Source organism: Gossypium hirsutum, chromosome A08 (genome assembly GCF_007990345.1).
Source record: "Gossypium hirsutum isolate 1008001.06 chromosome A08, Gossypium_hirsutum_v2.1, whole genome shotgun sequence".
In the NCBI taxonomy this organism is placed as follows: Eukaryota; Viridiplantae; Streptophyta; class Magnoliopsida; order Malvales; family Malvaceae; genus Gossypium; species Gossypium hirsutum.
The window spans coordinates 121,350,591-121,376,781 of record NC_053431.1 but is presented as its reverse complement, the minus strand read 5'-3'; the positions used below and the strand labels follow the sequence as shown (position 1 = coordinate 121,376,781).

Below are 26,191 nucleotides of genomic sequence, written 5' to 3'. Positions count from 1 at the left end.
AAGCATGATGTTCTAAGAGACCAAACATCTTGACTTCCAGAAACTGCTGCAATAACTTGGTAGCTATCCACCTGGAATTTACGAGACAATCATCACCCTCGTGTTCAATTTCCAACTACTTCTGGCTGTTTCCTCTGCTTTTTGTTAATTTCAACCATATATTATTAGAATGGTTTCCTGTGAACCAAATCTTAGCGTGTAAAATGGAAATGATATTTAAGCTGATTTTGCACTTTGATAAATAGAAAGATCATCCCGCAACGCAATTTGTGTGTTCAACTCTATTATCCAGTCCGCGCATTTTTCCACCCTATTAAACCAACTGTTTGCGCCACCCTTTAAATTGCTCAAAAAGTTGGTGCCATTATTCTCGTTAGTGGCAAACAGCTAAATCCTTATATTTTAACTTTATTTATTTTTTAACACAAATTTTTAGTTAAAAAATTGAACTTAATGACTTTTTTTAATTTCCAGAATGTTTCATTAATAACCATGTATATTCTTGTGATGACTGGGGAAATTTTGAGGCTGAGAAGAAAAGGTAAAGAATATAGTAAATAAAAAAGAGTAATTGAAAAACACCAATAAAATATATTTGAATATTCTTAAATTACAGAAAATTAGTTTTAATAATAAATTATAAAACATGTAGATTCTCAACTGTCCTTTCCCCACTGCTAACTCCATCTTTTGTGACCCATACAGACAGCTCGAACCAGTCGAGCACTCGCATCTCCACCCACCGCACCGTAACTCACCACTCGACCATTTTGACCTTTTCGATTGCTTGTAATTACTACACTGCCACTCCACTGAATGAGTGCCATCAGAGCAATCGGCAGTTTCCAAATTTGTCCCTTCAATCATTTCCTTCATTGTTCTCATAAACTCTGGATATTCCGTACTTGTCCCTTCCTCACAATTCACGCCTGATTCACGCGCGTAACTTCTTACCGCCACCCATCCATCCGATTCCCAAACTACCCCTTCTTCTGTAGCTAATTTACTTATCCTCTCCCTCGCCCAAGTTTCGAAATTCCCCGTATTTTCATCCTCTTCGAAATCCGAGCTGCTGAAATCGAGCACGCAACGTGGAGATGATTCTCCGATTTCACTCGGTGCTGAAGCCGATGCTACAAATGGATGTTGTAGCAGCTGATCGCAGCTCCATCTTTGTGTTCGATCCCTTATCAAACACTTCTCAACGAAATCCTGACCGAGTTCAGATAATTCAGCCGGTAACCGAGGCAATTCGTCCGAGTTGGCGATTCGAGTCAATGACTTGAGACCCTGATCCTCCCAAGCTGGCTTTCCGGTTACCATCTCGATGACGGTGCAGCCTAGGGACCAAACATCACTCTCCGGTCCTTGATACTCGCCGCGAATAACCTCCGGAGCCATCCAGAGAGGACTTCCACGTGGCGTGATCACGGTCCCACACCTGTCACCCCTGCTTTCCTTTACAATTTCAATAGCCGAACCGAAATCCGCGAGCTTTATGGAGCTGAAATCCTGTCCAACCAAAACATTTTTCCCTTTCACATCGCAGTGTACAATGCCTTGGCCGTGCATGTACTTCAGAGCCGATAACAAGCACCGCGTGTGCCACCGCAAAATCCTCTCGTCCAAGTCAGCCAACCGTTGTTTGACGATCGCCACGTCAGAAACGGTGCCACCTTGCATGTACTCCATGTGAAGATTCCGAAAAGACGCCGCCGAGGATTCATTCTTAGTCACATCATCGCCGAGATACTCAACAACGTAAGGAGAGGTTAGGGAACGGAGGATTCTAATTTCATTCTCCAAAGACTCCAATTGGCTGGGAACACCCGTTGCTAAATCCACAGACTTAACAGCGAAAACAGCACCATCTGATTGGTGGATCGCCAAGCTGACAGTACCAAAGGCACCTTTGCCTAAGCACTTCCCCCTAACCCAAGAAGGTTTCTTGGAGTTGCTCTGTTTCTCCATCTCTGAAACTTAAAACAAAAAAAAAAAAAAACTGTTTTCTTTTTCCTGTATGTTTTTAGGTGTGTGTTTTTCGAGGGCCCAAATGAGTATTTAAAGATGCGTAAGAAGGTATATATTTTAATAATTATATTTAATATGACGTGGAATTTAGAAATGGATAATACGGAAAACAGTTTAATAATTATGTCACGAGTTTTATTTTTATTTTTTTTATTGACGTAAAAGGGAGTGGGAAGGTGGAGGCAGGAGGGAGGGTGATTTTATATGGGAGAGGCCATGTGGAATAGATCGCAGCCGTTGATTTAGGGTATGTTACTTGCAAGGTTTGTTCTGGGCATTGATTGGTTGATGTTAGTTTGGTGTTATGAAACATGTGGTTGACATGTCATGGTAATAGCGTAGAGGGTTCGTGGAAAAGCAAAAATTTTGATGAGCTAAATAGAATATTTCCAAAACCACTCATTCACTAGAACGTGTCCCAAATAGTTCCCTCCCTCCCTCCCTCTCCTCTCTTATCTTTACTTCTAGAATATTAGGTTTAGACATCTGTTATTGAGTATCTTAAATTAAAAGGGATTTTCTTAGTTTAAAAATTTTGTACTTGATTAATCACATGATATGAAATAAGGTACGGTAAATAATGTTATGAATTATTTCATATTTATACAAAATCTGATGCATTGTTAATTCATATCTTGTTTTATTTTATTTCACGTGATTAAATTGCCGACATTGTTTTGGCAAAAGAAAATTGCCAATATTGTTAATACAGAAAATTTTATAATGTAGAATATAAGAGTGTTGCCCTCGTTGGATTCACCTCTAGACATGAATTTTTTTAAAAAAAATTATGAAAATTTTAAACTTTTTTATAATCTTATCTTTATGTATTTTTTTATGAAGAACATATAAAATGTTTGTTAGATTAATGTTGATAAATTATTAAAAAAACCAATTTGATTAAAATTTAAAGTAGGTAACCAAAGTAATAAAGAGTAATTGAAACCAAAGCGATAAAAAAATTAAAAAGCCAAAATGAAAATTGTCTGAAAAAAAAAAGGTATAGTTTAGTAAGCACAAAGCTGACGATATCCCATGATCACCTTACTCCCAAAATGATTAAAGAGGATGGATGAAGCAACACGTGGTTGTGATGTAGGTGATTAAAAAATAGTGAAGAGGTGCCTAGTTGGTGGCCTAAAGGCAAAGTCCACTAAATTAAGATGGAGTCAAACAAAAGGACAAGAGGGTTGAGTTCGGTTTTGAGACTGGTGTTTCAATCCGGGGCGTAACCATTATTAGCTTACCTGGCGGGAAATGGTAGGTCCACGTCTCAAACACCGAAGAACTTAAGGCTGTGTTTTGGCAAGGCAGATCCGATCCCATCTACAGCTGTCTAAATCTCTCACTCCACGTTGCTTGTGTGCTGTGTTTGTCTGGCCTTGGCAGTGAAGAGTTTTTGAGTTTGAAAGTTTGTTGACGTGCACCACCACCCTCCCTTTAAATAACAATTAATTATAAAAATAAATTTAAAAAATGATTGTAATGACAACTTTATGTATGGAGGCAACATCCATTCGAATCTTATGAAAGATACGTATTTTGGTTGACACCCTTCCATGTACTCAAAGAGTACCGATGTTTGACACTCCCTAACTTCCTTAAATTACAAATTGCAGCATTTTAATAAGAGGGGGTCCTTGAAGTCGATGAGAGCTTTTTGGACCGTAGCTACTTGGTTTTATTTCTTGGATTGATCAAGTTTCAAGTTGGATTAGGATAAGATTTTATGATTTCCCATTAAATTTCAAGTATTTGTAACAAAAACTGAAGGCTAATCATGGTTAGACACATGGTCTCTTAGGACTAAATACAGGGGTATAGCCCCTTTCACACCCTACTTGAATGGTACAATTATAACTTCTGTCCCTTCCAAATGTTAATCTTGTTTTGCTCACTTTTCCACGTTACTGAAAGGCCATGCATGAATTGATTTATATTTGAAAGACTATTACAAATCATGGATGAGGATGGTGGAAGTGAGTGGGCCTAAGGATATGCCCGAATGCAATGCTTTTGCTTATTAAAATACAAAGGGAGCAGCAAAGCAATATTCCCACTATAATCACCTTAACAAGGTCTTGGAATTGGATAAGCTACAACAATTTCCTTACTACAAGGGAAAGATGGGAAAAAGAAACGAAACATATTGTTGTCCACTAAACCTTGAATGGGCTAAAACGAAGGAATGGAAGCAAATTGTGTTTAATGCTTTTATGGAAAAAGAGAAAGGAGAGAACATTTCCACTTGGCTCGCAAAGAAAGACAGCCTTTGTGGTTGAAATATTTGGGGGAATTTGCCAAGTGTGGGTGCTGTCGTGTTTGTATTTGAAAGTTCCATCTTTAATCTTAAATGCTAATTAATGAAGGGAAAAGCAATTGTCAAAATGAATATACATAGTTGTCATCAGGTAAACAGGGTATTGTTCACTGAACCCATATCCATGTAGATTCATCTCGCAAATCTTCGTAAGCTATGACGTTTTATATTGTTCTACTGCTTATTTGTGGGCGCGCGCCTGCTACTTGTCCCACACCACAATCAACTGGGTGGTCATTGTTGTCAACCACCGTTATTATGAGCTGACCAAACGACTCGATAACTTCATTTCACATGTGTTCGGGTCAACGGTCGTGGCAATCTCATTATGCTGTTGAACTTGATTAAGAACCTTCCATTTTATTCAACATGGATATCGATTACTCTCTGTTAAAACCAAACCATGTTCTAGATAAGTTTTCATGTTAAAGGGCTTTCCTATAATTATACTAAGTTTTACAATCTCTCACCCTTCTCTGATATTACCATGATGGTAAGCACACACATCACAATTTTAGGCTTGAAATAAATCATTATAAAGACAAAAAATTATTCTTTTGAAATTTAAAATATTATAAGTATTTTAATTTTGAGACATTGAATCAGGTATTAATACTAATTTCTAATATTAGATGTGTTGCATGTGATTTTAAGTGTTTAATATTTAATTAATATTTAATTAATGGATTTTTATTATCTTAATTTCTCAAATGTTAGAAAAATATAAAATATATTACCTTCAACTTAAACATATAAAATATCACATGCGTCATTATTAAACAATTTATTCTAATTTGTAAATTGATTTATTTGGGTTTTACTAATAATAGTAAATTTATTATTTTAAATGAGTGCATTTTTAATGGTGGGACTATTTTGATTCACATTTTTTATTCTATGGAAAATGTTTTTGTTTTTATTTTTTAATGTTTGGTTGAGGAAAATAAATTTGGTCAATATAAAATGTTGAGTTGGTCAATAGAAAATGGTAACATTTTTATGTAAAATAACTTAAGCGTTAAAAGTTAGTAAGTCATTTTACAACTTTTTTTGTTTTCTCTACAAATTTTTCTCTCTTTCAATATTTCTCTACAATTGCTAACATTTCCATCATTATACAATTAATTCTCTCTATAATAGCTCTATTTATCTATCAAGATTTGACCTGTTATAGAGAAGTGATTATTATATGCCTATAAACAACATTTGAGCTTGCTAAAGATAATGGAGGATTAAACCTGAAATTTATGTTTACCATACATATACTATGTACCTCTTCCTAAAGATTAGCTTCAATTGCGATGGCTCAACATCGCCACAAACAAGCAATCAATAGCTCAAATGTTGAGCACTTACGAAGGCATTCCGACACGAGTTTGCGAAGTGTTGAAACTTCCATTGGGCTGAAGAAAAAGGATCGATGAACCGTGTCATCCATTGGGGACAATGGTTCCCTCTACTTCGCCGTACTCCCAGTGTTTACATGTGACTCTTTTAATAATAATAATAATAATAATAATTGAAGATGAAATCACAAGCATGAACAAGGACAAGAAGTAGAGTCCCGGCTTAGGAAGTAGGGTCTTCTTGCCTTAATGGTAGCAAGCTTGACCATCAATCTTCTTATAAGCTTGAAATTTTGATATGCCTCTTAGAAAGGAGTAAGTCTCTAGCCAGGCGGCTATCAGACTTGAATAGGCTTGTGTGTTCTCAATGCATACGGCATGCTTATTTTTTGACACCATTGTAGATAAAAATACAACATAATTACAATAAAACTTGGTCCTAATTGGTTCTTATTTGACCACTTCCAAAAAAAAAAAATGTACTTGTTTTAACCTCTTTCAAAGGTTTAGAACCAAAATCACTGCTCCTGAAACTCTTTGACATTGAACTGAATATCCAATTTCAATATGCATAGTATCCCCACAGCATGCATGAACAAAATACACGACTTATCAGGGAATGCATATAGAACAGAGTGCATGATTCATAAATGCTTGAATCTCTTTGAAACGCTCAAATTTCCCATAAATCTGGTTAATGCATGAACTAGTTCTTATTCATTGAAAAGAATGATCCGAAAATGGCCTCTAAAAAGAATATATCCTGATTTACAGCTCTTAAGGTTAAAGAATGAATGTCAAATATATAAACAAGTTTACAACTGAGTCTCTGGTTCAGCCGTGGGTATAAAATTCCCCACAAAGAATGGTCAATAAATACTAAATCCTGCTGCCTACCAAAATAAACCAAACCAATTTCCACCAACTAGCTCTCTAAATGGTTTATTGTAAAAGGATTCTATCTTCCCCTATGAGTTAATTGGCCGCCTACTTTTTTTTTCTTTTATAAATTAGGTAATTAAATATAGCGGCCCAGTTGAATCAGCATCACGCTAACATCGTCCGATGAGCCTCGCGAAACTGAAAGCTCAACAAGCTTTTTACAGGCACCCAATGGATTCACTTTATTGATGCCTAGACATGATGGACGAGCAATGTCAACTGCTTCTTGGTTAGAAACCTGGACAACAAACAAACTAGGAGATTAATATGCAAAATCATATGCTGTAAAGATAGTAAAGATATGAAATAATTTGAAAGAAAATAAATAAATCTTCAATACCATACCTTATCCCATAAGCCATTTGAAGCTAATATCAAGAACTCGCATTCAGGTTTGATGCCAATTATCTTTGTCTCCGGCTCGGATATTACCCACTGTTTAAGATGCTGATCTCCAATCCCTTTGGAGACAGCAAGAGAACCCTGAATTCTCCAAACACCACGGCATAAGTCCACATAGCCACCCTGCAGAAAACAAATTTCACACAACACATCAGATCAAGTTTGTTCCGAGATGCACACATGAATTACTGATTGTGAACAAATGCAAAGGTTGTTGATTTATTGAGAAACTGCTTACCGAAGTCTCGATTCTGCTCTTTTCATCCTCCCTTGAAGGTCGGTGATCAGAGGTAAGAGGTTCAGCAACACCACCTCTGCTCATAACAGCACGACAATCACCCGCGTTGGATACAATAAGGTTCCCATTCTGGATCAAAGCTGTCACACAACATGTGCCGCCAGAGACGTCTTCCTTAAGAAACTCAGCATCTGTTTTCAAATAACCATCTTTAACAGCTTCCTTTACTCCACTCCTGTCTCCTCTTCTAACAACTTCATCTACGATGTTCTTCTCCAACTTTTGTGCTGCAAACTCTGCAGCTTTAGCACCTCCATGTCCATCAAAAACCCCAAAAAATGCCTGCAATCATCACGTCAAACCATGAGCCTCACCAACATAAAATTCATGATTCCAGGCCAAATCATTGCTTGATCCAAAATCAATTAAACTATCTATCTCCACTACTTGTTCAGTTCAATAACATCTAATTCTAATGGAACCTAGAAGAATTAACAAACATGACAAATCTTTTCCTTCTTCCTCTTAAAGCACTATTCCCCCCCCTTCAAAAGATGCCCTTTTTCCCTCTAATTCTAGTCGAAGACTAAGTTTTCTGCAGAATTTCAGAGTTCTACAAAAGCATACTTTTATTCTTTCTAAAATCCTATATTAACGTGCTATCAAACACAATCATAAGGGAAGAAAAAATAATTACCTGCTTTGAATCTCCTTGGAGTTCAACAGAAGCTGAAAACCTATCTTCCATAGCTTCTCTCCTCCCTCTTTTACAATAAACAGAATAACCATCTCCTTCTCTCTCTACCTCTCTCGCCACTTCACAGGGAGTCGCCGAAACCCCAAAACACAAGGCCGACGTAGACACCGGTATATCCAGCCTGGATGGCCTCTTCCTCTTCAATATAGTCGAACCTGAAACCGAAGAAGACGATGGCGTTGACAAAAGAGACCCAGACGTGGGCTTTTGTAGCCGAATCCGAAAAGGCGAAGACGGCGAGGAAGGAGACGGAGAAGCAGGAGAAGAAGAGGAAGGCTTGAGGTGAGTCAAAGACAAGTTCAACGCTTCCGGCGACTGAGAGATGATCGAAGTTTTGCCACAGAAAAGAGACGACGACGGAGAAAACACAGGGGAGTTACATACAGCGACCGAACACGACATCGCGCTCTCTTTCTTCTTTCCTTTATTTTTCTGTTGAGATTTTCGCTTGATTTTTAGTTCTTCGCTTGTTTTTTTCTTTTTATCAACGTTCGAATTAGGGTTTGCTTTGTTTTCTTCCTTGGGGTAAGAGAGAGAGAGAGGAGAATATATATAAATAAAAGCGGAAGGGAAGCTGGTCTTTGCTTTGCGTGTTAATGGCGGAGTGGTTATAGTTTAGAGATGTTGACCACTGACTTTTAGCTTTTGGGGCACTCCTTGTGTGGTGGAATGTCAAAGTTACCCCTCATCTTCATCTTCTACGCAAAATTGGTATTTATTTTTTTAGTTAATTTTGTGAAATTAGAATTTAAAAAAAATAATGGCAAAATGTTAAAAAAGGAATTAACATACTTGAATTATTGATTGGGATACTAATAAATATGAAAATAAATTCAAAGGTTTGAATCATTCTCATCTATTAACATAACATTAATGGGAAACAGATTAGTAAAGAAGGCAAAATTAATAGGTTGCAACGAAAGGAAGAGAAAGTAGGGGTAGTAGGCAAAAGGAGGAAAAGGAGTGGAGAATATAGAACCGAGTAGCCGACGGAAAGAGTGCCCTATGAATGAAGTTAATAGAAAAAGGTCAAACACGTAAGTAGCTGTAACCATACGTACATTATTAGAGCACAGCTACAAGTTTATGTTTGACTCCTTTGTCTCCCACTTAATCAAAAAGTAGTTGATAAGATTGGAATTAAAAGGTGGGTCCCACTCCCCCCTCTGTGACCGTTTTGTTTTGCTTTGGAGCCATCTATCTAAGGTTACCGTTGCATTGACAGTCCACTAACGACCGTTGCTTCTCCTACTGCTAACTGCTCACCTCATCTTTCTACAACTAACATAATATATGGTGTAATTAAATTAATATTTAATATTTCTAAACAGTGTCAAATTCAGGGAAGCTCGCAGGGCCCCGCCCTTAAAATGAAAATTTTTTCGTTAGGACCCTTTAAATTTAAATGTATAATTACTTTCCTTAAAAATGATAAAATTTTATTTTAATCCTTTAAAAATTACAAATATATAAATTATTAAAATAATATAATTATATTTTTATTAATGTAAAAAAATACAATTTAATTTTCATCTTTTAAGGCTTGGCTCCTATTTTGAAAATAAATTCTTTTATAATTTATAATTTATTAATACTTTCCCTCTTTCTATTTTTTTCCCCTTCATTATTCTTTTCGCGACAAGATTGTCCACGAATCGCAAAGTCTCTTGTTCAACCGCATCAATTGTGGTGGATGTTTGAATAGTGGAACAGCAGGTGTATCAAGTAATATAATGCTTGCCATAAAAGCTTCAAGTTTGTTGGACTCTGGTCTCCATTGAAATGCTACAACCTAGCTTCCCATTGTTTTGAGCAAACCATATGAATGTGCTGCATTCCTCTCTCATGCTGATTATGCGGTAGCTTAATGAGCATCAAGTTGTGGCTTTCAGCTTCCACTTTCTTATAATCCCAAATCCCATCATGCGTTCAAGCCCTCAAACATCGCCCAAGCCTCACGTTGCATCTCTCCTCATCCTCGCCAGCAACTGCCATGCCATGCCCCCATCCCTCACTCACCCATCAGATCTAACATTGCATCGCTTTATTCCATCTACAATGCCGTAACATTCTCGATGGAGTTTGCAAATTAGTAGGAATCCAATCCTCTAGTGGAAGAGAAAAGAATTTTACCTCACCATTAAGCGGTCAACTTGATTTCACAAAACAAACATCGCGGATTTTAGAGCTTACATTCCGCAACATCCGACATCCTTCCCCATTTGTTAATAGCTGCAACAACCAGAGGAATTGCTGTTGGAAAATATAGATCACATCATGATAGGTTAGCCCAAATTAAAAGTAATCTGGTTAAAATTTTATTTGACTTTAATTATTAAATAAAATATGAGTCAAATATGTGTAGATATTCTAATAATTGAGTTTTAATCAAATTCTAGTTAATGATGGGCTAATTAAGAATTAGAACTAATATGCCAATGTTGTAAATATTAGGCTTATGATCCCAAATTACACAACAAGATATCTTTTTCTAATATCTCATCCTTAAAAAAGAGAGACTAAACATTCTTTGAAACCACCAACTAATATATGTAGCCTTTACCTTGCAATCATGGTACCACTTAGAAAGTGATGTTTGTAGGTACTCAAAATAGGAGTTGCGCCCCATCCGTGAACCATACTCCATCCCTATCTAAACCAATACAGTCGATCAGTTGGTTTCTGCACTAATAGTAGTAGTTGTTCATGGCCCCACAATGGCGAGTGGTTCCCTATTGTTCGAGGGAATGATAAGTAAAGAATGATGCATGCTCTCCGTGATCTCCACTTGCATTCCATACATTTTACAAACGCTACAATATAATCCCAAGGCTCCTCCATTAGCCTACAAAGAATCAGAGCCACCTAGTCCTCCGTGTTAAGGGCCACAACTAGTCACAGGCTTCCATGACCCATCCTTCACGAAGCCTTGTACAAAATCATATTATGTATACTCGTTCTCGTCGTGAATAGGATTGGCACAGATCTGAAAATTGGGTTGCCTCAAACTGATTTCCTTACACAGATTTAACCTTATGTAGCATTTGATTTGACATTTAACCATTGATTGATGCTTACTGAGACCTAGCTTGATCTATTTATTGTTATTCACATTGGTCACTTTTTTTTTTGTATTTTTACTAAAAAAGTTCTTTTGTGATTATTTTTTTGTCCTAAAAAAGTTTTTTTCGACGAAAAGCTCCAATTTGTCAAAATTAGCAAACCTGGTAGAATGGTTTTAACAGAATGAACCTCAGCCTTGAAGGACATGGCAAAGAGAATATGATTTGTTTCCTTCAACACCACTATTCTCCTCTCCTGTCGAAAGTAATGCATAGAGGATATTTTGTATGTAACAATGATGAAATCTACTTCTACTTCTTGATATTTTAGAAAATTTTAATATATTAAACATCAAAACATATATTAGGTTTAGAAATTACCTTTTTTTATTTTTTTTATTTTTTATTTTTATATCTAATTCTTTTGTTTGCTCTCTACCACCATGGTTATCTCAATTTATTCTTTGTAATCCACTTTTATTCATATCTTTTTTCTTTATTCGTACAATCATACGGATTTTTTTGTTCACAATTACAAACATTTAAATCATTATAAGCTCAATTAATAATTACAAAACAGATCATAATCACTTGAAACCAGACATGCAAATTTAATTAATTAATACAGAATAGAAATAAAATGCAAGCAAAATCATAATTAGTGGTGGTAAACGGGCTCCTTCCAACGGGTTTCAATTAGCTTGTCTTCGAAATCGAATTATTTCGGTTTGGTTTAGCTTGAATTTGAATTTTTTTTTTTTTAAATTTGAATTTTCTCATATTCGGATCAATCGAGTTTAGATAAATTTAAATAATTTCAATGTTTTATCAATTTTAAATGTTTTTATTTCCAATGTAATAATTAATTTTGATTTTATATAATTGTAACTATTGAGACAAGATGAACTTAGAGTTGTTAAGCGGCACTGTTACATATTGCCACTGAAATGAAGAAAATCTTTATAACTATTAATGCGTTGTGTTATTGAAGATACTTTGGTCTATCTATGGAAATCAGTCTTTTGACATTTCAAGATTGTATTAGATTCGTATAGATCAATTAAGTCCTTAAACTGTGGAGATTATAGAGATATTGTTATTAATTTTGGAGAACATATATTTGATTGATTGTATTTTGATAATTGAGATTGTAATAACTTTTTTCAACGAGTTACTTTGTATTCAATTAGATTCTATCTTAGCAACTAAAATTGATATATGTTTTAAGGCTTATCTATGTGATATATTGGAGTTTATTGGTGCATTCTAATATGTTCATTGAGTAACTGCTTTTGTGAGAGAATAAAACTAAATTATAAACATTATTTAATGTCTATTATCCAAGTTCTCAGGGGGATTTGGAAGACAGTGTTCTAGTTTTTAAGTACAAAGGTCTCTATACTTGTAGAGTAATAAAGTGTGATTTATTTATTATATTGTGAATTACAGATAATAAAATTATTCACCGAGTTAAGCTCTGCAAACATAAAAAAATCAAACTACATAAACAAACCTTGTGGATACTATGATATAACAACAATAGCATAATACAAATTTTAATGTTAAAATTTGTAATACAACTCAATGATATAAGAAATTCCTCAAAATGTTCCTAAAAAATCTATTAGGGCCTTTAAATATTTTTGTATCTAATTCAGCTCTTGCAAAACTCATCAATTAATCCTTTTAGTTGACTATTAACTCCTAACAATTTTATATGTGAATGTAATATTCATATAAAATAAATATTATATCAATAATTATATTAATAATTTAAAAACATTAATCAAATAAAAAATTTTATTTATAAAATTAAAATTTAAAACTCTAAATTAAGTATTTTTTTATACAGTAATCTAATGAAACTTAAACTCCAAATTTTTTCATATAAATTCTAAATCAATTAATTTTTATATGAATTTTAACCACGGCAAAGAATATTAATAAAACCCATTATGAATGTTATCAAAAAAATAAATCAACCTTTCCTTTCTGAAAAATATTCAAATTGTTCATAATCGGTATGAATTACGAATTTTAAACTTATTTTATTTAAATAATATTTATCTCATTTTAATACATAATTTGATAAATTTTAATTTGATTTATAAAGATTTTTATAAATAAAATAAATAGAATATAACTCTTAGTTAATAATAGCTTTAAAAATAAAACTTTTTTAAAATTAAAATTAATTATGATTACATAGATGTGTTTATGGGCTGAGGTATCTAACCCGGCCCGAATGTGTCCAAAATGTGGGAGAGTTTGGACAAAAATATAAAGTCAAAAAATAAGCTTGGACAAAAAAAACCCATTTAAAAAAATAAGCTGAGCCTTGAATAAGGTATTTTTAGCCCAAGCATAGCCGAGTCAAGCCTAAATTCACTAAAAAACAAAAAAATCTATATTTTTTTATTTTTAAATGTTATTTTCTTATTATTTTCTTCCTATTTTATTACCATTTTAATATTATATTATTATTATTTTATTGTTTCAATATTGTATAAATATCATTTTATTGTTCATTTTGTTTTTTAAAGTATTTATTAACTTTTTATTATTTTAAAAGTATTTACTTGTTAAATTACATCTATTTTAGTGTTATTTAAATCTACATATTTTTTAAAATTTATTTTTAATTTATTAAAAAATATTTATTTTAATATTTTTAATATATTATATATTTAAAAATAATATAAAAAATTAATACAGATTAACCAGGCCGGACTCAAATTTTAGCATTTTTATCCAGATAAAATATTAACAAAATTTGGAGCTCATTTTTTAGACCCAAACCGACCCATAAACACTAGTAATTATAAAATAAAAATAAATTCAAATTTGAAATAAGATGGAAGATGGTATTGTTAGTCAGTGTACTGACTGTTCTTATCCAGTCTACAATGTATCTAGGATTTGATTTTTCACCTACATGATTCTCTTTTATTTAGGCCTTCAAAATTGGTAAAACCAATCATTTTAAGAGGAAAAAGAAAAGATGTGGTTCCCCGACGTCCAAATGCCACATAAAATTTGAAGCACCGGATAGCGAGGAGAACAATTCTGTTTAGGCTTCTTTCCATCACGAAAATATTTTATTAAAATTTTCGGATTTTAAAAAGATAAATTAAAGAAGCCACAAGAATTACTTAAATAAGTACAAATGGAAACTAGAAATTGAGGGGATGATAGAAGAACTCAGTCCCTTAGATGTTCATAATAAACTGCGATCATATCCGCAATTCATTACAGGTCTGTTAATAACTCATCACCGTTCTTCCTCAAAAAAGAGTCAGATCTTCATAAAAAAAGAAAGAAATAAAGAAAATATAGTTGCCCAAGTGTTCTCCCGAAAGAATCAAAGCTAAAATGATTAGGGAGAGAGAAGACCAAAGCAACACAATGAATGTCGCTTCAAGGGAACGAGTCATGTGGGAACGGGTTCTATCCGCACTGACCAGATTGCGAAGCTTCAATCTCTATCCAATAAACACACACATATTTGCTCATCAAAAACCATAAAGAGCTTTTGCCTTTTGTTTGAATGAATCTGAAACCCTAAATCTTTACAAAGACAGTACCCAAAGATCGAAAGGCTACAGGCAGGGGTGCGGTGAGTTGGATTGAGAGGAAGAAGTTATGATGGAAATATATATAGAGCAGCAGGGTTGAAACCCTAATTGCGACACTTGGAGGGGAAATTACGAAACTGACCTCAATGGAATGGATTTTTTTATTTATTGGGTTGATCGCCTAGCCCAGATTCGATTGACAAGTGTAGGGAAATGGGCCATTTGGCCATTGGGCCACTAATCGATTAAAGAATTAAAATAGAGTTGTTTATTAAGATGTAATCGAATCTAACCTCCAATAATTCATCTTGAAATTTTCATATAAGTTAAAATAAGGAGTGAAATTTATGTTGTAACATTTTCGTTTAAGTTATAAATAATTAAAAGTTGTATTAATTGATTATTAATAATGAATCATGATTATTCAATGATATATTTATTGAATAATTAAGTTTATTGCTAAAGATATGAATATCTATTTTGATAGTTATATCCCTATGAAAAGACATGAAATTTCCTATATATAGGAGTGAAATTTTATTTGTATGATACACAAAAAAAAAACGCCGTAGAAACAAAGTTTCTTTCTCTTCCCCTACCAGTTTTTATATTTCTAAATTATTCTATAAAAAATTACTGAAATTGATATTCTTGCTATGCTTCGCTCAATGTTCAGTGAACTGTTTTTGTCAGTGCAAAATGTTAATAGTCATTGGGTTTCATTGTATTCTCAAGTTTTATTTGTCACTAAATCTTTTACAAACCATAATGTAGGTAACCTTAATGAAAATGGCATTGACACACATCTTGAAGCCTTCGTTTATTTCTCATAAGTTTAAATTTATCCCTATGCACCAACAATTTTAAGGTTCTAATTTCGCAATTTATGAGAAATTAAAGAAGGTGTGTCTATTCACCGTGCATTCGCATGTCACTACAATCATGGTAATATAAGGATGACTATTAGTAATGGGATAACATCGATGTTAGTGATCTAACTATTGATTTAGAAGAAATCTTTGTAACAATAAGAGGTATGTCAATTTTTTTGTTGATTATTGTTACATGAATTGAATATAATGGTTATGTTTTGTTAAGATTAGTTATATTATGCAAAATGTATAAGTGTCCTAGATTAATTTTTGATAAAGTCGAATAATAATTGATTATATACATGATATTTACATGCATAGTTATGATTGATATTTAATTATATAAGCAATAATAAAAAAGATGGATGAAATGCATGGTTGAAAAATGATCTATTAATGGATTGAAACAATATTTTTGTTTTGAATGGCAATGGCATGATTCAAACATAAGTTGACCATTTGGAAAAACCTTCTTAAGCTAAAAGGTTGTGTTAAGTTACTTTTAAAAGGTTGGGTTAAAATCATTTTAAAGAGTCACTTATTAGTGCATTATAAATAAATAATAAGTTCGAAGAATTAAAATTTAGTTCATTTCATCTAATTTGTGAGTGAAATTTTTAGTACAAAAATATTCTTTTTTTATGATATATATTTAATTTGAGATATGAAATTATTTGTTTATTTAAATCATGATATTAGTAGCTAGCATTTGGATGATATTGATAAAACTTTATTTTCATTGCTAAAAATGAAAGTTTGTAGATGATTATATAATATAAATAATTTTGGTTGTTGTTTTTGTTAAATAATCATAAGCTAAATGGGTTTTATATATGATTGCACATTTTTTTATTCTATGTTATAAGGTTTATTATGCATATTAATAGTTAATTTTTCTAGTTAATCTAAAATAGTGGAAAACGTTAGCTTATATAATAAGATCATTATTCTGACATGAAATCTTCTAGTGAGAATATATAATACGATAATCATATATTTGAAATCGAGATCATACTCTACATATTTACGATTATGCATATATGGCTTAGATATAATCTATAATCTCGCGGTTTTATTATTGAAGTCATGAATCAAAGATCTCGTAAGTATGAAAATAGAAATATGAATGCTATTTGACCTATTTAGATGATGGACATGATTTTGATCATAGCCAAAAAATAATTGATAATATCCAAGGTGAAGGGTGAATAAATGTGTGATTTTATAGTCACTTGATTGGATAATTGATGGTCCTGTAATATGTTAAGATATGTTTTATGACTTGATGAGTTGAGATTGATAGAATGTTCTATTAACTGTTCGAGAAGAGTCGAATATAGTTGGCATGCCGTAGAATAGATTGAGAACAGGTTACTTCGGCTATATGTCAATGAGTGTTGGACGCATTTTCCTTCAGATGTTCCAATGAGCGCCGGGTACAATCTATTTACTTTGAACTTTTCGGTGAAGCACTGGGTGCTAACGTTTCAATGAGGCACTGGGTGCCAAATTGATTTGTTGGTTGGGATTCGTGTATCCTTTCAAATCAAAGTCATGTTAATATGTAATCTAATTTGTGAATTGACTGATGATATTTGAAAATGATTAAATATAACAAAATTGTACTACATGTATTTATATACAATATTTGATTATCGAGAACATGTGAAAGATCATGCGAATCGATTAACAAGTTGAAAGGTTGATTCGGTAAGATAAGGAATGAATTGTTTGATTTGACAATGAATCAAATGTTACAAATTGAGTACATATGCAAATAATAATTGGCATTGTAATATTGGTATAAAATGTTCATATAGATAACCAGTTCAAGTAATGTATAAGTAATTCATTTAAAGTATTGGTATAATGGTGACATACGCATATATAGATGTGTTGAATGAGACTTGATATATGGTGTATTTGTATTGGTTGACATTATAAACATGGAAATTGCATGCAATTGATTACTTCATATGTTATATTGATTTATATTGATTTGAATAATGGAAGTACCATTGAGTTTTTACTCGGTGCGAGATATCACATTGTTCGAGGAACGTTAGATGCTGTCGGAGTAAAGGATCATCAACAAGGGCATTCTAGTACGTTGTAGATTTTTATCCAAGACTTGTATCATTTGCTGATGCCATGTGAATAGCTAGAAACATGTGAAGTATATGGCTAACCTAATAACGAAAGTTTCGTAAGGGGACTGGAGCAGGCTACCATGAGACAAAAGCTCTTCTTTCTAAAGAGATTCGATTCGAAACTATTATATGTCTAAGGTCTAATATTGAAATAATTTCAGAGGTTTTCCCTGACTTTTTCCATGTCAACAAAAAATTCGAAATGCCTTGACTCTTTTAGAACAGGTCTGAGTCAAATAGTAATGATTCGAAGCACTTCTTTTTACACTATTTCGAAAACTCAAGGACTCAATCGTATGGATATGTAAAATATAGGATTTCCAATCCTAGTAGGAAAGGGAGGAAAATGAATACTTAATTTAAAGTGAGTAAACAGAATTCCATACTCAATCTCATAGATACATATAGAATTCTGTGGAAAACTTTATTCGATGAAAGTCATATGTACTGCTTGGAGGAAGATCTTTCATATCTTTCGAGATCCACCCTACAATATGGGGTCAAAAAACCAAAATAAATGATTTTAGCGCTTATAAAAAGAAAATGGATTCTTGAATCCTTTTCATGCTCATGTCACACCGAGGTACTGCAGAAGAAAAAACTACAAATTCCGATCCAATTTATCGTAATCGATTAGTTAACATGTTGGTTAATCGTATTCTAAAACATGGAAAAAAATCATTGGCTTATCAAATTATCTATCGAGCCTTAAAAAGATTCAACAAAAGACAAAAAAAAATCCACTATCTATTTTACGTCAAGCAATACGTGGAGTAACTCCCGATATAACAGTAAAAGCAAAATGTGTAGGTGGATCGACTCATCAAGTTCCCGTTGAAATAAGATCCATACAAGGAAAGGCAGTTGCCATTCATTGGTTATTAGGGGCATCCCGAAAACGTCCGGGTGGAAATATGACTTTCAAATTAAGTTCCGAATTAGTGGATGCTGTTAAAGAGAGTGGCGATGTAATATACAAAAAGAAAGAGACTCATAGAATGGCAGAGGCAAATAGAGCTTTTGCAATTTTTTGTTAATCCATGAATAGGATCGATATAAACACATAGATTCAGGGATCCATACATCTCAATTGGAAAATAATCAATAGAAAAAGAAAGAATTGGAATTGATCAATATATTGCTCAAAATAAACAAAAAGAAAATGAAAGCTGAAACATAAATCATGGATCAATTAAGCCCTCTCGGGGACTTGCATAAGAATAAGAAAGAGGAATCTCATGTAACCATGGAATAAGGTTTGATATTATTCATGGGGATTCTATAAATATTCCCATTCCAAAAATAGAAGGTTCGAAACAATTGGGATTTCTTTGGGAGATTGGATGCAGTTACTAATTCATGATCTGGCATGTACAGAATGAAAACTTCACTCTCGATTCGATGAGAATTTTTATGAAAGGGATGGTGAAGGGAAGGCTCCAATTGGTTAAAAAAAAACCTACAACCCCTTGGGGTTATCCTGTACTTGGAAGAAGAAGTAGAAAAATGAATAAATATAGTGATAATTTGATTCTTCGTCAACGAAGTAAATAGGAAACATTATTTCTTTCTTCATCTTTACAAAAAAAAATATACGATTTGTTTTTCGTGTGCAAGTTAAGTTCATATCGAGGTCTTGAAGATCAACTTCAACATCCAGACAAAGATCTAGACTCAACAATGTTTGTATAGTTTCATTTATTAGTTATACGACATGTACCTAGGTTAAGTCAATTTTGGTATATACTATGTTTTTTAGAACATTGAATTGAAAGTTTGCTAAATGGATTTAGTCATATGGATGCATAATGTATAGATGTTTATTATAGAATTTAGAAATGTATAAAAGATGTAATTACCTATGGTTCTAGTGGATAATTATGTATGTTTGAGATATTGTGAATTGGACTAGTTAGTGAACTTATAAGTAATTTGACATTGGTGTATAGCTGATTAAAGTATTATGATTCATATTATTTGCATAATTTGGCTATAAGTATGGTATAAATATGTATATTAGTTTATTGGAAATTGCAGGTTGATGTTTCACTTAGAAAATTTGCACAAATAGTATGTCACATTGCGACATTGAACGTTTGTTGTCGTGACGAGACCAAGTTGCTATGCCGCGACGTGACCCCGAGTATTGAACGTTGTGAGGAGGCCTACTCAATATGTTGCATTGCGACAGAGGAACCCCCTAACATCGCGACATCAATTCGATAGTTTTGAAATTTTTACAATTTATTCCTATTTCGACCTCGGGTTAGCTTTAGAACTTTCGTAAGCTCGTATAAAATCTGAAAACAGTTGTATATTATATTATATGCATGATTGGGTTGAAATTAATCATTTAATGGTTAATCGTAATTACTCTAGCAATGAATATAACACCTTATAATTCGGACCCGATAATCGAGTCGAGTATCATGTTATTACAACCCGACTATAGATTTCATAGAAATTTTGTTTTTAAACATTCAATAATTAACTAATTAATTATCCATTTATGAAGAATCAAAGGGAATTGTTTTGTTTGTTTATATTGTTTGACCTGCCTTCTGTTTTTTGTCACTATTTTTTACTGAAACTAGTAAAAGAAAGGCACGCTAGCCTATGCCTCCTCTGCTCAACTCAACTTCCAACTCCAACCCATTAAAGTATACAAAAACAAAGGAAACAATGCAAGCAAGAAACAAACAAACAAACAAATTCTCTTGCATTATTGAACCAATACAAAACAAACTATGACCAGCTTTTGTTACAAATAATATTGACGATCAAGTGTCTCTGTCTTCGTTCTGGGTTGGAGATTTCTATTTTATTTTACATTGTTACTATTTATGTTGTCAGATAGATTTTTCCAACAAGCATTAATGATTAGAGTCATCAGGCAACTCATACCTCTGACACCTCCCTTTTCTAAGCTTCTAAAGTCTTTCCCTTGTTAATCACCCTTGTTGATGCTATTTATTTATCCGTAAACAATCTTGTCACCTCTAGTATGAAACTAAAAAAAATTGCATCCAATCAAATATAAAAAATTACTTGATTCTCGCAATGACTATAGATATAGTGTCAAAAAATTTAATTTACTATAGCACCATTTCTTTAGCAATGGGATTTGTTTGTAAATGTTGGTATTATGATTTTAAGTGCCAGCTTCCTCTAAAGTCTAAATAATTCAAAGTCCAATGCTTACTTTACAGGTGGTAGTACAATAATTGGACCATTAATAGTAGCTGTACCATACTCGATAACAATGTGATGCCCACATTATGAAGAACACTTCGTAGAAATAGTGTAGTCTAAGGTATGTATTTGTCTTTTAGGGCTTTGAGTAAAGCACAAAGAATCAGATTGTATTTCAATGCATGCATGCATTATTATATCCAAACAAAAGAAGCAACAGTCTCAGTCCCAATGCTTTTTCTTTCCCTCACTCCTATCAAAAAAAAAAAAAAAAAGAAAAGAGAAAGAGTAAAGTAATTACAGCTACAACATCTGAAGAAGAAAGGAAAAAGCTTTTTGCTTTCGAGACAACTCATTAATGGCCACCCCCCATTTTCCTTTCTTGTCTCTCTCCCTATGATATGAGGTTAACCTTCGTGCTCATGGGGCAGGCCCCCCCCCCTTCCATGCTCACTTTGTTCTAAACAGAATCCAATCTGTCGGATTTTAAAATTTAAAGAAAAAAAAAGGTAAAAAAAGAAAAGTGTCAGCTAGTGTTTCTTTTTTCTTTGAACAATTAGTGTCAATGTGGGTCTTGCCTGTCTCCTCCCACTTACAATAGTGGCACATTTTCATCAACGAATGTTGTTATAACTGTTACATTTTGCTTAAACATAATGACTTTATAATTTTAATAGTATATGTCAGCTTTTTTTTTGTATTTTTAATTGTTCATATAAAACTATCAATCCAAATACAATTTTTACCATATCTCTATCTCATATTCATATTATAAAAATTTTGAAACTAATTACAGTAATTAAAAAAGTTAAGTTAGCCCTACTAATCCTAGCTAACATTGCCAATTGTAGATGACTTGTTTTTCAAGGAAGCATGAAACTGTTTTAGGGGTACAAAATAAAAAAGAAAGCAAAAAAGGATGATATTGCAACTGTAGTTTACATGAAAAGCAGAATGTCAATGTATAAGAAAGCTGAAACCAAAAATGCTCAACTCCAAGCATCAGGAGGAGTGAATGTGATATCTATCTTTCTCTTTTTGTTCCCCTTTTTAGCTTTCCAGATTTACATAATCATCACTTTGGACCCGCCAGTAGATCCAAACATTCATTTGAAATTCAAACCAGATTTGAAAAACAAGAAGTTTTACATTGAACAAACTTTCCCAAAAGAATCCGAGAAGGTATCCATTTGCCTGAGCTTACCTTTAACATGCTTCCCTAGAACTAGGAGCAACTCACAATGGTATCACAAGGTGCCTTGGATTGGATTATAACCCGAGCTCCTGAAGCAAGCCTGCAGAGGGAAACCACATCAATTCGTCAATGAACATGAAACAATATTATATCATAAGCAACAATAATTTTTTCCATCTATCTTGAAAGTGCTAATGCAGGAGTTTACACTCAACTTTCTTCAATTTTGATCAACTTCTCGTCTTCTCTTAATGAATCCAATGTTTTTGATTCCTTTTTACTACAAATAGACTCTGTGGTTCTTCTACTATCACCATTGGATATGTTACTCAATACAGAGCCCAAGTTATTGATCCCATCAGAGGAGTTTCTTGGGTTTTCAGAAACAGGGGATCTCATAGACTCACTTCTTGGTTGTTTGCTTAGTGAAGCCTTAACAGAGCGGAGGATGCATTTTGTACGTCCTGAATTCAACTCTTCTTTCTCTTCAGTTGAAGCCAGCTCCTTACAAGTCCTGCAATTCCACTTAGTTTCATAGATTTAGCATGAGATACAAAACAAATTCAGCTGAAGAAGTTACATTACTCTGATAAATATTAAAAACTAAAGATAACACGCTTCATTTTGAAAAGAAGTCTATCAATCTAAGAGGCTCGACTCTAGCCATCATTATGACCTCCACTAAGAAATGCTTTTGATGTTGGTGAATGTGCAGGTTCTTTATGCTTTCAAATATCACATAAAGGAAGCTCTTTATATATATGAGGAATCCTATATAAAACACAAAGAAGAACTTGTTTCCATGAGAAATATCACCAAATAACTAAAAGAAAAAAACAATTATAGTAATGAATCTTTGCCAAACTCGGGCATTCTAGACTCTCCAATATAAAAAAGGATCTAACCAGAAGCAATGGCTTGAATTTGCTCATATTTATTTTTAACTAAGTTCACATTCCCCTACTCTACGCCTGGTTTGGTCACAAGTGTAACAAAATACGAGCACATTTTGGAATTCTTTGCTATGCAACTAATAATGTGTAATCTGCACTTTTGACGGTTAAATGCCTTTCTATTCAGTATCAAGACAGTTTATTTGTTTAATTCAAAGAGCATACCAATAATCCAATAAGAAAAAAGATCCAAAAAAACAAACTTACCTATCAGCACTATAAGAAGAAGAACGTTTCAGAGTGGTATGTCCATGTCCTTCTTTGAGCATTTTTGTCTCAATCAAGCTACCACTGAAACATTCTTTGTCTTCCAATCTCAGGCCAATCAGTTTTGGATTCTCTGATAAGCAATCAAGCTCACCCAGCATGATTGAAGTAGAGAACAATGGCACTGAATTCTTTGAATGTGAAAACCTAGGCTTGTAGGATGGAACAAGGCCAAAACTATGGCCTTTCACAGATATTGATCCACACGAGATCAATTGCATCAACATGTTTGTTGCCTTGAGCCTCGGATTGGTTGGTGTTCGAATTTCTTCCTCTTCAAGAATCCTAAAACTGTTGATTTTACTTGCATCAGCGCGAATCAGAGATTCCAACGTTTCAGTTTTCCCTCCTGAAGATGATGCACTAGACGTGGACGGAGGAGAACCTGAATTCCTGCATATCTCAGAACAATCTTTCACATTAGGGACTTGGTTTTGGAAATTAGCATTGCATTCCGGTTCTAGTGACCCATCATCTGTTGAAACGCCCCTTGTACAAGTTTCCCGTGTCTTCAGTCGGCTTCTGTTTTCTTCGGTCTGTGTCGAAGCATCTGCCAACCCTTCACCGTTATAAACCTTATACTCTGTCAAACTAAGTGACTCCGGTGACTCACCAGAGGAGCCAGGAGTCGGACGATTAGCTGGAGAAGAGAGTTCATCATCCTGAGAATGCTTTGTTCTATTTCCATTTAAACTGGAAGATTGAGAAGAATCATCTTGACTTCTAGAGGAAGATGGTGGTTCAGGTAACTGCTTCAGATTTTGAAATCTAATGCTAGTCCCAACAGGACTAAAACGATCTGAACACAAAAAATGGATACCATCATTAAACTTTAGTACTATATTTCCTTTTTTTCTCCCCCTGTGAAATGAACTATTGGTGTATTATATAGTAATATTAACCTGGAGAGGATTCTTCAAATAATTCGGAGCCTTTGAGAACGTATTCATTTCCATGGGCGGGAAGAATTAAATCATCTTCAGAAAGATCATGCCAAACAAATCCATTCCTATAGCTTCTGCAATAATTAATACTCCGAAAAGTAAGGTGCCAACAAAAGGAAAAAAAAAACGAATTTCCGTTAGTTTCTCAGCTACCAAACAGCACTTAAGAATAATATTAAACAAAGAGGAAAATGTTTTACCTCTTGCAAGACCAAGAATACGAGGAAGCCATTCCTCTGCCTCTAAGAATATTAAGCCGCTCAATTACATCTACACAACAAGAAAAATTTTAAAAAAATCAATAAAAAAATTTATCGAACAAGATTTATAAAGAGTAATTAATAATAAATAATACCTTTCAAATAGAGACCATCAGGAGAAGAGAGAGGGACTTCGATGAAATGAGGATGTTCAAGCTGGCGATTTCTACAGAGATAATAAACAACCGGAACTCTCCGGTTATGCTGATGATACTTGGGAGATTTCTCGATCCAAACTTTAGCTCTCTCAGGACTCACCTGGCTGTATTTCTTCATTCTCATCTCCATTTCCGATCCAAAAATCAGTTGAAAGCTCTAGCCAAACAGCTGAAAAACTCGTAAATCAATGAATATCATGGAGGTTTGTTCTTTTACGAAGTAAATCAGATCTGTGAAGCTTCCAAAGGAAAAAACAAAGGAAGAGAGAAAGACAAACGGTTGGTAACTGAAAAACGGAGAGAAAAGAGAACGTGAGTTCATGGATAATGAAGGGTGGAGTTTATTTTCTTAAAATGAACCCAGGGAAACTTTTTCTTTCTTTCTTTTTTTTTTTATTACTTTTTCTGAGGTAAAAAGCGACACAAGAGAATGCTGCTAATTAATGCCTAAAGCTAATGTACTGATTGGTTCCAGAGAAAAAGGGAGCGAAAATGCACCCCGCTAATATTGAAATTACAAATTATAACATATTGACTAAAAGGGTAAATTCCATCAAAGATCACTAAACTATTAATAAGTTTACATTTTAGTCACTTAACTTCAAAAAGTTACAAAATGGTTATTGAACTATTCAAAAATTATAATTCAAATCATTAAACTATTCGAAAGTTTTTATTTAAGACATTAGGCTATTAATTTTTTCTTAAAAAATCCGGGGAGTGATCTCTAAGCAACAATTCAATGATTAGTGTAGTGAATTAGTATCCATTAACAAGTAGAAAAATATATTTTAGATTCAAGTTGATTTAACGGTCAATATCAGAGATCAAAGAAGAAAATTATTTATATTTTAATTCGTAAATTCGTGATGTTTAAACCCATTTCATTAAAAAAAATAAATTATAGAAGAGAAGAACATACCTCTCCTATGTGTGTTTTTTGATTCATGGGAAGGGCCGTGTGAAAGAGACGAGGGTTGATGGTGATGGCATAGGATGGCTGGTGGCAGTGAGGGAGTGGCCATGGCAGAGGTAGGGGATGTGTGACACTGAAACTAATCAACATGTGAAGAGCTTTAAGGACTAAAATACAAAATTGTAAAAATTGAAGGACCTTTTTGTAAAATTCTATTTCACAAAAAAAGTTTTGGGCATTATTTCGATTCCCTTTTTTGAAATTCATTTTATTGTTGGTATCTAATTTATTTTGGTACAATTGTGTTGGATTTCAATGCTTAGACCATCAAATAGTGGATCTTTAATGAAAAATTAGAAATCTTAGTTGATTCTGCGTTTAATTAGTAATTACTCGCAAGGCGGTTGCATTATCATGCTACTATGAAATTTGAAAAGGAAAAATAAAAGCTGGAATATATGGTTAAAGTATTTACCATTTATATTAATTACATTAAAAAAATTAAGATTTATATTTTATTAATTAATTTAAATATTTTAATTTCCCAATATTTATTATATTTACAAAAAAAAAGAAGTTAAACAAAGACTAACAGTAGAATTTAGTTAAAA

At 33.3% G+C, this 26,191-nt stretch overlaps 3 protein-coding genes and 2 non-coding genes across 9 annotated transcripts; all 5 read right to left on the bottom strand.

Moving 5' to 3' along the window:
• Positions 1 to 468: 468 nt before the first annotated feature.
• On the bottom strand, positions 469 to 2,051 carry LOC107893392 (mitogen-activated protein kinase kinase kinase 18). The gene has a single exon (XM_016818368.2). The coding sequence runs from the start codon at positions 1,969 to 1,971 to the stop codon at positions 484 to 486; it is 1,488 nt and encodes a 495-aa protein (XP_016673857.2). The 5' UTR covers positions 1,972 to 2,051; the 3' UTR covers positions 469 to 483.
• A 4,337-nt stretch (positions 2,052 to 6,388) lies between these two features.
• Positions 6,389 to 9,114, bottom strand: LOC107893381 (probable protein phosphatase 2C 25). The gene is made up of 4 exons (XM_016818359.2): positions 7,977 to 9,114; positions 7,280 to 7,621; positions 6,985 to 7,164; positions 6,389 to 6,877 (listed from the first exon to the last, which is right to left on the bottom strand). The coding sequence occupies exons 1-4, from the start codon at positions 8,436 to 8,438 to the stop codon at positions 6,716 to 6,718; spliced, it is 1,146 nt and encodes a 381-aa protein (XP_016673848.1). The 5' UTR covers positions 8,439 to 9,114; the 3' UTR covers positions 6,389 to 6,715.
• A 4,983-nt stretch (positions 9,115 to 14,097) lies between these two features.
• On the bottom strand, positions 14,098 to 14,241 carry LOC121205497 (small nucleolar RNA snoR136). The gene has a single exon (XR_005900573.1). It is a non-coding gene; the product is annotated as a small nucleolar RNA snoR136 (small nucleolar RNA).
• Positions 14,242 to 14,293: 52 nt separating this feature from the next.
• Positions 14,294 to 14,380, bottom strand: LOC121205562 (small nucleolar RNA SNORD25). The gene has a single exon (XR_005900638.1). It is a non-coding gene; the product is annotated as a small nucleolar RNA SNORD25 (small nucleolar RNA).
• A 7,405-nt stretch (positions 14,381 to 21,785) lies between these two features.
• On the bottom strand, positions 21,786 to 25,083 carry LOC107893362 (protein SOSEKI 2). 5 transcript variants are annotated; one of them, XM_016818334.2, is made up of 6 exons: positions 24,602 to 25,083; positions 24,447 to 24,516; positions 24,205 to 24,320; positions 23,243 to 24,101; positions 22,297 to 22,596; positions 21,786 to 22,182 (listed from the first exon to the last, which is right to left on the bottom strand). In XM_016818334.2, exons 1-6 carry the CDS (start codon positions 24,792 to 24,794, stop codon positions 22,113 to 22,115), a joined length of 1,608 nt encoding a protein of 535 aa, XP_016673823.1. In that variant the 5' UTR covers positions 24,795 to 25,083; the 3' UTR covers positions 21,786 to 22,112. The 5 variants fall into 5 exon arrangements, with proteins under 5 accessions (XP_016673823.1, XP_040931015.1, XP_040931013.1 ...); XM_041075081.1 differs by having other exon boundaries at positions 22,490 to 22,596; positions 24,205 to 24,335; positions 24,602 to 25,077; XM_041075079.1 differs by having other exon boundaries at positions 24,205 to 24,335; positions 24,602 to 25,073.
• Positions 25,084 to 26,191: the final 1,108 nt, after the last annotated feature.

Coding starts and splice junctions, on each gene's coding strand:
- LOC107893392 (XM_016818368.2), bottom strand. CDS start 1,971: ATGGAGAAACAGAGCAACTCCAAGAAACCTTCTTGGGTTAGGGGGAAG.
- LOC107893381 (XM_016818359.2), bottom strand. CDS start 8,438: ATGTCGTGTTCGGTCGCTGTATGTAACTCCCCTGTGTTTTCTCCGTCG. Junction 7,165..7,279: donor AGAGCAGAATCGAGACTTCG/GTAAGCAGTTTC, acceptor TGTTTTCTGCAG/GGTGGCTATGTGGACTTATG. Junction 6,878..6,984: donor CAAATGGCTTATGGGATAAG/GTATGGTATTGA, acceptor TTTGTTGTCCAG/GTTTCTAACCAAGAAGCAGT.
- LOC107893362 (XM_041075079.1), bottom strand. CDS start 24,794: ATGGAGATGAGAATGAAGAAATACAGCCAGGTGAGTCCTGAGAGAGCT. Junction 24,336..24,446: donor TATTCTTGGTCTTGCAAGAG/GTAAAACATTTT, acceptor TACTTTTCGGAG/TATTAATTATTGCAGAAGCT. Junction 22,183..22,296: donor TTGATCAAAATTGAAGAAAG/TTGAGTGTAAAC, acceptor TTCCCTCTGCAG/GCTTGCTTCAGGAGCTCGGG.